This window comes from Onychostoma macrolepis, chromosome 10, assembly GCF_012432095.1.
Source record: "Onychostoma macrolepis isolate SWU-2019 chromosome 10, ASM1243209v1, whole genome shotgun sequence".
Classification (NCBI taxonomy): Eukaryota; Metazoa; Chordata; class Actinopteri; order Cypriniformes; family Cyprinidae; genus Onychostoma; species Onychostoma macrolepis.
The window spans coordinates 11,762,970-11,777,823 of NC_081164.1; the positions used below are offsets into that span (position 1 = coordinate 11,762,970).

At 37.5% G+C, this 14,854-nt stretch overlaps 1 protein-coding gene across 3 annotated transcripts in view; it reads left to right on the forward strand.

The window, feature by feature from the left end:
* The window catches only part of trpc4a (transient receptor potential cation channel, subfamily C, member 4a), a 23,281-nt gene continuing 8,427 nt past the window's right edge, over positions 1 to 14,854 (forward strand). Inside the window, exons 1-6 of one of the 3 annotated variants that reach the window (XM_058790381.1) lie at positions 378 to 477; positions 5,657 to 5,695; positions 6,659 to 7,062; positions 9,205 to 9,723; positions 12,735 to 13,107; positions 13,224 to 13,363. In XM_058790381.1, coding sequence (XP_058646364.1) covers positions 6,685 to 7,062; positions 9,205 to 9,723; positions 12,735 to 13,107; positions 13,224 to 13,363 — 1,410 coding nt within the window. In that variant the 5' untranslated portion in view covers positions 378 to 477; positions 5,657 to 5,695; positions 6,659 to 6,684. Of the gene's footprint in view, positions 478 to 5,656; positions 5,696 to 6,658; positions 7,063 to 9,204; positions 9,724 to 12,734; positions 13,108 to 13,223; positions 13,364 to 14,854 lie in introns of all 3 variants that reach the window. The other 2 variants (XM_058790379.1, XM_058790380.1) reach the window with 2 other exon arrangements.

Below are 14,854 nucleotides of genomic sequence, written 5' to 3' on the forward strand. Positions count from 1 at the left end.
CCATATACACATGCACAAGCACTCTCTCAGGAGAGAGAGAGAGAGAGACTATGCAGACAGGACATCTGGTAGCCTTTGCGCTCCAAGTCTCTTCAATGATCAAAATAACTCTTATCGAAAGATGAGAACGCGTCACACCAAAGTGCGATGAAACCTGCTTGGGAAAGCGAATAGGAAAGATGATAAACGATCAAAGACCTCGCACATGCACTTTCTGGAGACAACAAATATTTTCGGCTTTGGGAAACTCTGCAGATTAGCTCCATCTTGAATGCGAAATGACAGGATCGCTGAGCCTCGCTGCGCGTACAAATGGATATTATTTTCCCGCGTTCTATTTCTCTCGTTGCGCATTTTCGCGCTTTTTTCTCTGTGGAGGCGGTTGGAGTGTAACGGGTTTTCTTCGCGCTGGGCACCTGTTGTTACCTTAGTTAGACGGAATCAGTCACGAGTCCGTGCAACATCCAAAACCAACAGGTGAGGTGAGATTCCGTTATTTCATAAAAGGGTAGTTCACTGAAAAACGCAAATTCTGTTCTTTGCTCACCCACAGGTTGTTCTAAATCTGTGTGACTTTCTTCCGTTAAACACAAATGGAGGTGTTAGGCAGAATGACAGCCTCAGTCACCATTTACTTTGTTGCATCTTTTTTCTCTCTCACTCTCTACACAATGGATACTGAGGCTATTATTAGCCTACATGTATTCTCGTGTAACACAGAAAAAAGTAAGTCATAGGTTGAGAACAACACAAGGGTGAGTAGGCTAATGACAACAGAATTTGCATTTTGGGTGTACGATTCCTTTAAAGTGACAACGAGTTCCGTTTTATAAAAGCGCTTTTCGAGAGAGTTAATGAATCACTGTGGTATTTGAAAATCAATAATACATTAAATCTCAAGTAAGTCTCTAAAGACTGCTTTAAACTAAACACCGCATGAAACGTAGCCTGCTTTTCCCACTAACGCACGTTGCCTACCTTTAAATAGTATGCATCATGTTTGGGCATTGGATGCGCGTGGATTTTTTTTTTTTTTTTGACATTTTGTTTACTCGCAACGCGACAAAAACATCTATGGCCAGAAATGTCGTTGATGTAGGCAGCTCACTATATTTTGAGACACAGCCTGCGGCAGTCATGAGTGGAGACTGAAGAGCGCACTGCGCACTGATCTGTCTGTGTTCATCAACCACTTCTGCGCACATTATGAAAATGCCCTCGTAAATTATAGTAAAACCTCTTCACTGGGTAAAAGGTTCATAAATAGACCAAATTATGCCAGAATTCAAATCTACGGGGTGCAGATGTGTCTAAAACGCCTTTAAAAATCGAAATAAATACTGGTTGAAGTTGCCTACATCACATTTCTTTCTCTTGTAGCCTATCATCAAGTTCCTCTGAGGTAGTCTTCTGAAAGTGTGAACTGAACCAATTTGTTGAACTCAGATCTTATGTTTTTTTCTGAATTAAAGAAAATAAATTTGCTTAAATTATTTTTAAAATATCAAATTATTGCAAATATTGTATGGGGAATTGTGAGTGAGTGGCCTCTGGGTCAGTTATTGAATACAGAATTGATTCTCACCACACACACTTAAAAAAAAAAGTTTAGTGCACATAAAACAGCACCTTTGTAGAATATAAACAGTTTTATGAAGAAATAACTTTTAAAGAAATAACAACAAAGGTCCAAGTTCACTAGAAGCAACAATAATCAATATGGTGACTTACAAAATGCAACATAGACAACATAAGACAAAAGAGCTCAAATCTATATCCATTTTTAGTAATAATTATTAAATGCTCTCATATGTTCAAAGGCTTTGACTACTTTAGTGCAAGGCTGTATAAGTAATATTTTGATTCCAAAGTTGTTTAAGGAATTTAGGTAACTTGGTTAAAAAAAAGCAAAACATTAAGCTTACGCTTTACAATTTTGTTTAAATTGTGAGTGTAACAATAGAAGCCTGGAAGATCCTCATGAGTCTACAAGTTTGTATGAGAACACTGTGGAGGACCATAATGTTTTATCACTAGACTATATTTGTCAGTGCCAGTCACAACTGTAAGTGTTTGTTTAACTTTATATACAGTCATGGCCAAAAATATCGGCACCCTTGCAATTCTGTCAGAAAATGCATCCCTTCTCTCAGAAAATTGTTGCAGTTGCAAATGTTTTGGTACTCGTGTTTTTGTTTGTTTGTTTGTTTGTTTGCATTGGAACAACGCAAAAAAAAACTGAGAAGAAAAGTTAAATCTGATACAATTCCTCACAGAACCCAAAAAATGCACTGGACAAAATTATTGGCACCCTTAACTTAATATTTGGTAGCACCCCTTTGGAAAAAAAACAACTGAAATCAATCGTTTCCTGTAACCATGAATGAGTTTCTTACACCTCTCTACTGAAATTTTGCAAACTGCTCCAGGTCATTCAGATTTGAAGGATGCCTTCCCCCAACTGCTGTTTTGAGATCTCTCCACAGGTGTTCTATGGGATTCAGATCGGGACTCATTGCTGGCCATTTCAGAACTCTCCAGCGCTTTGTTTGTAACCATTTCTGAGTGCTTTTTGAAGTGTGTTTCGGGTCATTGTCCTGCTGGAAGACCCATGACCTCTGATGGAGACGCAGCTTTCTGACACTGGCCACCACGTTGCGCCCCAAAATTCTTTGGTAATCATCAGATTTCATGATACCGTTCACAGTCAATGCCAGAAGCAGCAAAACATCTTTGAACCTCCACCATGTTTGACTGTAGGGACTATATTCTTTTAGTTGAAGGCCTCATTTATTTTCTGTAAACAGTGCTATGATGTCCTTTACCAAAAAGCTCATCTGTCCACAGTACGTTCTCCCAGAAGGATTGTGGTTTTGTCACATAATTTTTGGCAAACTCCAGTCTTGCTTTTTTATGCCTTCGTGTCAGCAGTGGTGTCCTCCTGGGTGTCCTACCATAGCGTCCCTTTTGATTCAGATGGCGACGGATAGTGCAAGCTGACACTGTTGTACCCTGTGTCTGCAGATCAGCTTGAATTTGTTTGGAAGTTATTCTGGGTTCTTTATCCACCATTCGAACAGTCCTTCGTTGTAAGTTTTTATTAACTTTGCTCTTCCGTCCAAGTCCAGGGAGGTTAGCTACAGTGCCATGGGCTGTAAACTTCTTGATGATGTTGCGCACAGTGGACACTAGTGATGTTCGGTTCTTGAACGAATCGTTCTTTTGAGCCAGTTCTCAGGAAGTAACCGGTCGAACCGGTCCACAAAATCGAACTGAATCGAACTTTAGTTCCGGGTTGATGACGCAGGACGCACAGGCGAAGTAGCACGTCCGACTCAAAAAGAACCGAATGAGTCGGTTCCACAAACTGTCGAAGTTTGCCGAGGATTACCGAGCGAGGATTCTGATGAGTGTTTAAGCGAAATCAATGAGTTTATAAGACTGGTTTATTCCTTCTTTATACTTTAGACATGTAGGACATATCTGCGTTTATGCATCCATGTCTGTAATGTGTGCTGTAGGTGCGAAACGTTTAGGAATCTTATACAAGTTGTAGGCAGGTTGGTATCTGATATAAAGGATCCACGAATGAAACTATGATCACAAACACAATTAACTTAAGTGAATGAAAGGCAATAATCAGCAATATGCATTCACACAATAACTTTTTATTTGAATGTTTCAAAATGTGTTGAGACAGTTTACTTTATTTGAATGTTTTATTGATACAACGTGACACTGAGTTGTTAGAAAAGAGAAGCGTAGTGACATTGTTTGACGGCGTCAGGAACCGATGAATCGGCTTTTTGAACTGGTTCAATGAGCTGAACTGTCCGAAAAAAACAGTTTGCGTAAATGATTCGGACTTTGCATCACTAGTGGACACAGGAACATTAAGATCTCCGGAGATGGACTTGTAGCCTTGAGATTGTCCATGTTTTTCCACAATTTTCTCTCTCAAATCCACAGACAACTCCTTACATTTCCTTCTTTTCTCCATGCTCAGTGTGACACAACATAAAGGTTGAATCAACTTTTCTCCATTTTAACTGGTTGCAAGTGTGATTACTAAATTGCCCACACCTGTTACTCGCCACAAGTGTGTCTAAATACAAATTACAGGAGCATCACATGCCTGAAAAACAATTATTTCTTACAATTTTGACAAGGTGCTAATAATTTTGTCCAGTCCATTTTTGAGTTCTGTGTGAAATTTTATCAAGTTTGACTTTTCTTCTCTGTTTTTTTTTGCGTTGTTGCAGTGCAAACAAAAACAATAAGCATGTGAATACCAAAACATTTACAATTGGAACAATTTTCTGACAGAATTGCAAGGGTGCCGATATTTTTGGCCATGACTGTATATTTGGACCTGTAAAACATCATTAAGTTTTAGAATAGTAACTGTTAAGTTTGCTGAAGAACAAAATGTTTTAACAGCATGTTCCTGTAACGCACACACCAGAAAGCACTGTCCATAAAACATCAGCATCATCCACAAGCTGACTCAATTGTGGATAGTTAGATATTGATTTTCAGTCCCCTGATGCTATGAACGTATATGACAAATAGTCAGCTCATATCTAGAGGACACATATGCAGATTTCAGTGAGTACAGATATAATTTACCCATGTCACCTACTGAGTGCTGCAGTGATGACATATTTTTGTAGGCCAACCCGGAAGTTAGCATCACCCCTCAATTAAAACCCAATAGGATTTTTCCATTGGCTTTTGGATAATTGCTAAAAAATAATCTCTGAGACCAATAAAAGTTTATGATTCTTACATTTTTTGTTGTTAATGATAGTTTTCACAAATGACCACAAATATTATAAATTTTAAAACCTAAATACAATTGGCAAAAGTAAAAAACTAAACATTGGATATGAAAAAACTCTCTGCACATCCCTGTATAAACTGGATTATTATAATTTTTTACTTTATAACTATAATTTACTTGAAGTTTGCACCAAGCAATAGGAAAATACATGTATTGGATTGGGACTCGGTATTGACAGATATTCAATATTCAATGACTCTGATCGGGGACACCAAAATTCTGATTGGGACATCCCTAGTAAAAATATCTTGAGTTAACCACAGACCATATTTAAGGTGTTTAAAGTGCCCTTGTTATGCCATTTTAAGGTTCCTAATATTGTTTTGGGAGTCTCCTACAATAGGTTTACATGCATGCAAGGTCAAACAATGCTTTTCTCAAAATATGCATTTAGTATCACCTCATTTTCCATCGTTTCTCAAACTATTTGTTCGAAGCAGCTCTAAGATTCAGTTTCTCTAAAGCCCTCCTTTCTGTGAGCCAATTCTGCTCTGATTGGTCAGATGGCCCAGTCTGTTGTGATTTGTCTACCGCAGGGATCCTGAAACCTGGCTCGCGAGATCCACTTTCCTGTTTAGCTCTAGCCCTAATCAAACACACCTGAGCATGCTAATCAATGTCTTCAGGATCATTAGAAAATGACAGGTAGATGAGTTTGAGCAGGGTTTGAGCTAAACTCTGCAGGAGCCAGATTTGAGGATTACTGGTCCACCCTATACAGTGCATGTCGGAAACGAAAAGCCCACTGTCATAGTTCCATATTTTGAAAGCTTGATAGAAAATATAAACATCTATTATTTGTCATACTTACAGGTTGAGATTCAGAGGAGCCGGCTGGTCCAAATAAACTAGGTAATGAGCCATTTTTAAAGAACAAGCATTTTGTGAATCCCGCAACAAACTCCTTGAGATTAGAGAAGCAGTCATAAGTAAAATTATATGTTTGAGTGGGGGTCAAGTTGTTCTCGGCTAGCCAACATAGTACATAGGTGCGCATTATGCAGATGTTACCCCGTGATGTGGTGTAGCCATCACAAAAGTGGGAATTCAAATTAACGACTCGTTTACGCTGTTCAGAGTCAATTCTTTCTTTTGGGAGACAATAACTTTATTTATCACGCACTTTCAGCTTTACAACTTTGCAGATAATTTGCATTCACATACAGCTACATTACACACTGCATGAAAAGCAATATTCGAACTGGTGGAACCGGAAGTGCTAAATTGTTAACTCATTTCTGGGTTTTGGTCTACAAAAATACAACATCCCCACAGCGGTCTATAGTCATTTACATCAATCCAAATGACAGCTTACAAGAAGGCAGAGCTCATTTGTGTGGTGAGGGAAAACAAATCTGATCCTAATATTTGGATATGAGATGCCTGATAAACTGTTGGGACGATGTCAACAGGTTGAATTCCCTGCAGACATTTTTATTGATAACGTTAATGATGGCTTTTGCCTTGCCCTTAGACAAATAACAAAAACCCAGTCCATGGGTATACACTTAATCTGTATCAAGTGCGCTCTTAACGCCATTAAGACCTTGTCCCATTAGAAGTATCTGAGGTTTCCATTGTGGCCTTCAACACAACGCCCAAATCTAATAACCTCTTCATAACCTCGAAGTTAACAGAAAACCAAGCAAATGAGGGCTAAGTGTCATGCTAATGGGATGTTGGGTGTGGAGATGATGGTTTGCAATGCTTAGGGCCATTTCCTCTGTAATGCATGATTCCTATATACCCTCATTTACCAGCATCCTTTCATTGTCTGTCCTTGGTCTCTCTATTTCCATCTCTCTTCTTGCCCAGTTGTCTCACATGAAGGCATAGCAGCAATGTCACAGCTCTACTTTCGCAGAACAGGCAACTTCACGTACAAGGACCGGATTCCTCTGCGAATAGTTCGAGCCGAGTCTGAACTGTCACCGCTGGAAAAGGCCTACCTGTGCGCTGTGGAGAAAGGTGACTATGCCAGCGTTAAACAAGCGCTGATAGAAGCAGAGATCTACTTCAAAATCAACATCAACTGCATCGACCCTTTGGGACGGACAGCTCTGTTGATTGCCATTGAGAATGAGAACCTGGAAATTATTGAGTTGCTGCTCAGCTTCAACGTGTACGTGGGGGATGCGCTTTTACACGCCATACGAAAAGAAGTGGTGGGGGCTGTGGAGCTGCTTTTGAATCATAAAAAGTCCAGCGGAGGCATGCAGGTAAGATGGCAATCTCTGACAAATTTACTTCAGTGTTTCCTGTATACCCGAAACAATTTGATGTCTCACCTTCTGTAGCATCTCTCGGGTCCTCTTTTCAATTCAACTTACACTTGCAGGAATTCCCAGTTGCCTCGGTAATCCCTTCTTTTGTGAAGCGACTGTAAATGTGCAGATTACGTCCAAACTGTTTCAGAGCGTTTCAAATAGTTTTCCTGACCATGCTGCAGTGATACCTGGAACCCGAGAATGCACTAATCCTCTCTAAAAGTGATTTGTTCCCTGTAGACCTGGCTGTTTAATTAAAAGTTTTGAAAGTAGTGCTCTTCCTAATAGTGCTTTCTTGCTTTTCGGTGAAGATTACTTGTATTATCCTTTTCACTGTCTTGCAGCTGAAGATTAAGTAATTTTACACTTTGTTTGAAGGGCTAGACCCCTGCTACAGATAAAGTGCTAATGACTTCAGTGGCACACAGTGTAGCAAATTGATCGTCATGCCACCATGTCTCACAGAAAAATAAGGTGAATTTGTCATAATATCTGGTTGAGCAAATGAAATACATATTTACGTTTTTTGTGGGATAGCACAGAATAATTGAATCATGCATTGAGCAGCTTAAAGACTTTGTTCAGACAGGCAGCAAAAATCTAAAAAGCATTTTTTTTTTTTTTTTATCGTAGTCTGATCATCAAAACAAAAACACATGCAATTTTACCTAGCCTGATGCAGATCACATTTTATGTGGTTTGCAACCAGATTATAGTCTAAACCATTTGGGTTTCAATTTATTTTTATAATTTATGGTATAATGTGTATGTAAAATAATAAACAATGCACAATAGTGTCAGAATTCATTTTTCTCAGTTTTACCTTTTATATTTAACAACTGTACATACCAAAGTCATCTCTTAAGTGTGAGTAAACAGTAATATAATAATAGGACTACAACTGGTATTAAATTCTTTTGTTATCATAGATGTACTGCTACACCAATTCCAAAATTTGAGGTCAGTATTTTCTTTTTTTTCTTTTTTTGAAAGAAATTAATAATTTCAGCAAGGAAACATTAAATTGATCAAAAGTTATTACATTTCTATGAACTTTGAACTTTCTATTCATCAAAGAATCTGGGGGAAAATAATGTATCACATTTCCACAAAAAATATTAAGAAGTACAGCTGTTTTCAACCTTGATAATTGTAACAAAAGTTTTTTAACACCAAATCAGCATATTAGAATGATTTCTGAAGGATCATGTTACACCGAAGGCTGGAGTAATGATGCTGAAAATTCAGCTTTGTCATCACAGGAATACATTACATTTAAAAATATGAATGGTATTTCAAATTGTAATGTATTTTTAATCAAATAAATGCAGTCTTGGTGAACATAAGAGACATCTCCAAAACCTACTCCAAACTTTTGAACAGTATATACAGTTATTTAGCAACACTTTTAATTGTTACTTTACAGACGCTATAGGGGAGGACCCAGACTGCTTGCAGACAACTGAATGAGAGAAATTGTAATGTTTAATATGGTGGCAAGAGGAACGACCAATCACCTTTAAGTTAAAAGAGCCAATCAGATTTTTGATAAGTTGGTTGGCTCAAGTAGGCATCAGCTACTGTTTACATGTTTATCTATAGCTTGCACACAAGATATCTGCCCGGGGGTGTAACCAAGATTGACTGATTTAATTGAATTGACTTGTCTTGCATGGACTTTAATTTATTGTAGAGACAGACACCATGAAGCATCCTGGGGTTAAAGGTGATAGCTTGTGGCTTCTTTAACAACAAATCAATTTCTTACTCAGTATTCTTGTCTTGTTTTCCAGTGAAAACACCATTAAAATAAGATACTACTGGGAAAGGTATTGTTTTCTGAGAAATCAACCATTAATGAGGTTTATGCTTGAAATATTTTCCAACAGGATTTGACAGAATTCAACCATTAAGTTTTTTTTTTCTTATTTTAATAACTAAGTTTAGTTCAGTCTCTCTGAGAACAAGATTTGAAAGTCTTAATTTTGCTTTTTCAAGCAGATGTATCTTGTTTTAAGGACATATATATACCAGAAAACAAGAAAAAAATACAGAATAAGAAATTGATTGTGAACTGATTTCTCTCTTTTCTAGGTGCCTCCTATCCTGTTGGATAAACAGTTCTCTGATTTTACCCCTGACATAACGCCCATCATCTTGGCCGCTCACACCAACAACTATGAGATCATCAAGATGCTGGTTCAGAAGGGTGTATCCATGCCCCAGCCTCACCAGGTGCGCTGCAACTGCATGGAATGTGTGTCCAGCTCAGACGTGGACAGCCTGCGACATTCCCGATCCCGTCTCAACATCTACCGTGCCCTGGCCAGTCCCTCGCTCATCGCCCTCTCCAGCGAAGACCCCTTCCTGACGGCCTTCCAGCTCAGCTGGGAGCTCCAGGAGCTCAGCAAGGTGGAGAATGAATTCAAGTCCGAGTATGAAGAGCTTTCCCAGCAGTGCAAGCAGTTCGCCAAAGATCTGCTTGACCAAACACGCAGCTCCAGAGAGCTTGAACTGATTCTGAATTACAGGGACGATATGAATCTCCTGGAGGATGAAGGGAATAATGATCTCGCCAGGTTGAAACTGGCTATCAAGTACCACCAGAAAGAGGTGAGTTTTGTGCTCTTCAGACGTCAACATTTGGCAACAAGAACTTTGAAAGCAATCTGCAACTACTTCAAGATCATTAGCAGTAGTACAAAAGAATCACTCCAGATAGGAACAGCACTTGAGCATATTACAAAGGTTCATTATTACAAACACAGGTGTTTCAATAGTCAGGGACTGTGATTGGACGACTGCCCTGTTGATTTGGCAATCTGGTGAATTTTACATGTTGTGGATAATATATTTTAGGTGTTGTTGTTTTTCTATTTAGCAAATTCTGGGTTTTAAAACTGTAGAATATTTTCACCCCAAGAAGGTAGGTTGTTTTTATTCCCCCTTGAGCAGTGGCTCCCAATCATGTTCCTGGATGCCCATTTCAGGTCTTGGAATCTCTACTACTGAGCTGATGAGTTGAATCAGATGTGTCAGACAAAGAAGACATGCCAAATGTGCAGTGTTGAGGCATCCAGGAACGTAATTGGGAACCACTGCTCTGGAGGGATGCTGCAGAGTGGCTGCAACATTATATGGATCTATGTTGCCCCCTTCTGTGCACATTAAACATTACAAGCTCTTTCTGTTTGAAAGGTAGAAGAAAATTTCTTATTTTGCAGGAGAGGCTTCTTGCAGGCTTTTTACTTTTCCATGCATATGTATGGTACTGTATTGCACTGCACTAGCTTAAACATGACTGAAAATGGAGAAAGAGGTGATGCTTACAAGCTCGCCTTTTATTCACCTATGGCATCTGTATGTAATTTAACAGAAGCACTTCAGGATCTTATTATTCTATAGCTGAGTCATTGAAATTCCTCTGGAAGATCTTCCACATCACAATCAGATGACAGCAAATTTGGCTGAACGGCCAAAGCATTCTATCTCATTATTTGTCTTTCATGAATTAGAAAGAAATTAAACCTAAAAGGAAATTAAAATGATGGTCAAGATATTTTCATTTGATAGTTTTTTATTAAAAAGTAAATTATTATTGAATATAATTAATATAAATATTGTAATACAAATATATTTTGGGGTGGTACCTTTTCAATACCTTAAAAGTGCATATGCAAAGAGTACATTTTACCTAAAATGTACCACCCCAGTGACAGCTTTTGGAATTTTATTTATTTTTATTTTTTTCTGAGAGTGCATAAATAAATATATAGCTTTTTTGAAACATTAAATACATTTATATTTGTTACATTTTATTTAATTACAAAATATATGTAGTATTAAAATAATATATACCACAGGATTTTGTGAGACTGTGGTGGGTGGACCTTGGTCCCTCTAGGGTGGTCCAGGGGCATGCCCCCCTGGGAGAAAATTTTGTACATTTTAAAGATAAATTCATCTATCAGTTGCACTTTGAGAGTTCAAAATGAAGAGCTCCAACACAGGTTCAGTGTGCAAACTAAACAAAGAAAAAAGCTGGTGAAATGACTTGTACTTTAGTTTTAAAGGGGACTCAATCCTCTTTTTAGTTGTGATATAGTGTCTCAGTCTAAATTACACTCACACCGGTGAATTTGGAAGCCAAACACATTAGAATATAATGATAATAACAATAACAATAATAATAATAGTAATCATTTTATATTATTATTGACAGTAATAGCCATATATTGAAAAACAATTGCACTGTAAAATAAATTAAAATAAGTATTTAACTTAACCTGTTGCCACATCTGCCATTTTAATCACGATACAAAGAAAATATTCTGGTGATTTGAGAAAATTTACCTGCCATCAATATTTTTTTTCCTGGCCATGAAACTGTTTTTGCAGTTGCTGCTACTACAACAAATAAACATTCTCTTTTGTTGTAGTAGCCTAATAATAATAATAAAAATGCCATTTGAAATTAGAACCAACCACTGCATTTTGATCTCAATGCAAACAAAGATGCTACACACATGTAGCATGAGCAGTTTTTTATTTGTATTTAAATTTGATTATATAATTTCAACATTTGAAGCAAAAACAGAATGGTCTGACTTTAGCTTTGTGAAATTATGCTAAAACCTTCATAAAACAAGAAGAGCAGACAGGCTGAATTTCACTATCTTACAGCAGGGGGCGCTTATGGAACAACAGTGATATTTATGTATGGCACGCAAATTCGTGAAGTGAGAGAAGAAATAAAAATGTCAGCGAAACTTCTCTGAAGCCAGTTCCCTTCAGAAATACATTAATATAAACCCCCATTCCAATATTTATATTTTTCTTCCAGTAAACAGTGAGCATGCTCTGCCTGTACAGTATTTTCTTTGTGCGTCAGTTAATTTTAGTCCTTGCTTGCAAGAGATAAACCTATAATCTTTTATTTTGGCGGAAACTGCAGCTGTGCTTTTATTTTGACGGAAAACTCAAGATTCTGGAAAAACAGGTTTACAAACGCGTCTCATTACAAATTTTGTGAAATGCTGAAGCATTTTTCCATTATAATGTTGAGAATTATGCTAATTTGGCTGCTACTGACATCACAAATTGACAGTCACATGTTTAATTCACATGGCTTGCTGAGTTCCATGTGCAGCCCAGATAATTTTACAAAAGATGCAGAAAAGCTCTCATGCAACATCCATATAGGGATTTAAACCAGATATGATGAGAACCAGATAGAGCAGGCTGAGAGAAAAGAACAATGTGTTACTGTAAGCCTTTCTGTGCCTTTTTTGTTTGCTCTTTTTCAAATGGCACTTGTTTCTCATTAGGACATGGCTCCGTTATTTGTGTTCTCCTGCAGAGAGCATTTCTTATGCAACTGCAGAAAGTGATGACAGTCTCCATGCATGATATAAGGCAGAAAATGATTTTGCTTTGCTGCACATTCCAGTAGGAAAATGCAAGCAGATCATTAAATTAAAGTTCAGCAAAATCCCAATAACTCAATATATATATCATATACTCTTTGTCTTGATTTATTTAGTCAACAGTGAATTTACTCCTGTAACAGACTCTTTTAGTTCATTCAGTGTCAATTTAATCTCTTTTCATTATTCTGTGGTTAGTTTGTAGCACAACCAAACTGTCAGCAGCTGCTCGCATCTCGCTGGTACGATGAGTTCTCAGGCTGGAGACGCCGCCATTGGGCCAGCAAGTTCATCACCTGTATGTTCATCGGATTCCTCTTCCCTTTCTTTTCACTGCTCTACCTGATTGCTCCCAAGAGCCAATATGGCCTCTTCATCCGGAAACCCTTCATCAAGTTTATATGCCACACTGCTTCTTATCTGACCTTCCTCTTTCTCCTGCTGTTGGCCTCCCAACACGTACACGTGGACCGTGTGGACGATCCAGAGTCCACCAAGCAGGGTCAAGAGTCCACCAAGCAGGGTCCAGAGCCCACCACTGTGGAATGGATGATCCTACCCTGGGTTTTAGGTAATTTGTGTTTAGGGCTGAAAAATCTGTCTGATTTGAACAGTTTTTTTTTTTTTAGTTTTTTTTTTTATTAGATCCGTTATAGATTCATTTTCTTGAATTTCTTTGTTTTACAGGATTTGTATGGGCTGAAATTAAACAAATGTGGGACGGTGGCTTTCAGGATTACATTCATGATTGGTGGAACCTCATGGACTTTGTCATGAATTCTCTGTATCTGGCCACCATCTCATTGAAGTTCGTCACTAACTTTAAGGTAACAAATCAAAAATGAAGTACTCTTTTACACTTTTTATATAAAACCGAATTTGGCTTAATTTTACCTTTTCATTTTTAATTAACAGATTTTATGCTTAACAAACTTAAACATTTCCCTGATATTTTATGTGTAAATTATTATTTGTCAAAAGAACATTCCAGGCATTGGAAAATTCCAGTTGGAGCATTCATTTAATAAACTAATAAAAAATAATATACAATACTGTTCAAAATGAGATCAGTAAGATGTTTTTGAAAGTCTCTTATCCTCACCAAGACTCCATTTATTTAAAGCTGCAGTCCGTAAGTTTTGCCTCTTTGTCGCCATCTCTGTTTGAAAACCTGGAATTGTGTTCCGATGAATCTAATGTTTTTAGGTGAATGTGTGGCAGTCAGTCACCGCACCGGTGTGGATACTGTACTCAGGAATCACAGATTCTAGCCTATGTCTTGGAATATATGACACAAATAAGAATTTTCCCCATATATTGCCATCTGAACAAGTAAGCAACAAGTCTGCCATGTTTGTTCTGCCCAACTGAGGAAAAACTAATTACAATAAATTGCGCTACCAATGGTAATTAAATCTAACGATCGGTTAGCTCATATCACATTTTACCGGGCAAATTATTATTATTGTTATACTTTATTCTCAAATTATTAATGTTAAAAACAGCATTGTGTGACAATGAGTATAATGTGTATTAGCGTGTAGATTTAAATTTTTGTCTAATATCTAAACATTGTCTAACATTTGGCATGTTTCAATTACAGTCTAATATCTAATTGTCATACCATTCGAATTTCATGTTAAGAAATTCTTTTAACCCAAAAAGCAAACTATGCTTCCCTCAAACTGGTTGTCTTTAAAATACAAATCTTGTGTAATCCCAGGCTATCTGTAATCAGAAGCACATTTAAAATTGGAATGTAATTTAATTTAATTCATATGTGTTTCAAAAACATATAATCCTTTCTGGATTACAATCCGCCATCAAATTGATACATTTAATTATTCCAGCTGCTGTGAGAAAAGGCTAAACGATCCGCCACCTGCAGCATACTCACACATGCGAAAGCCTACTAGCCGAGACAACTTCTTTATGTTTACAGACGTGACGAAATGACGCAGTGCCATGCTCGAATTTCCCGCGGAAACCTACCTGTACCACTCAAATTACAAACCCGATTCCAAAAAAGTTGGGACACTGTACAAATTGTGAATAAAAACAGAATGCAATGATGTGGAAGTTTCAAATTTCAATATTTTATTCAGAATACAACATAGATGACATATCAAATGTTTAAATTGAGAAAATTTATCATTTTAAGGGGAAAATAAGTTGATTTTAAATTTCATGGCATCAACACATCTCAAAAAAGTTGGGACAAGGCCATGTTTACCACTGTGTGGCATCCCCTCTTCTTTTTTATAACAGTCTGCAAATGTCTGGGGACTGAGGAGACAAGTTGCTCAAGTTTAGGAATA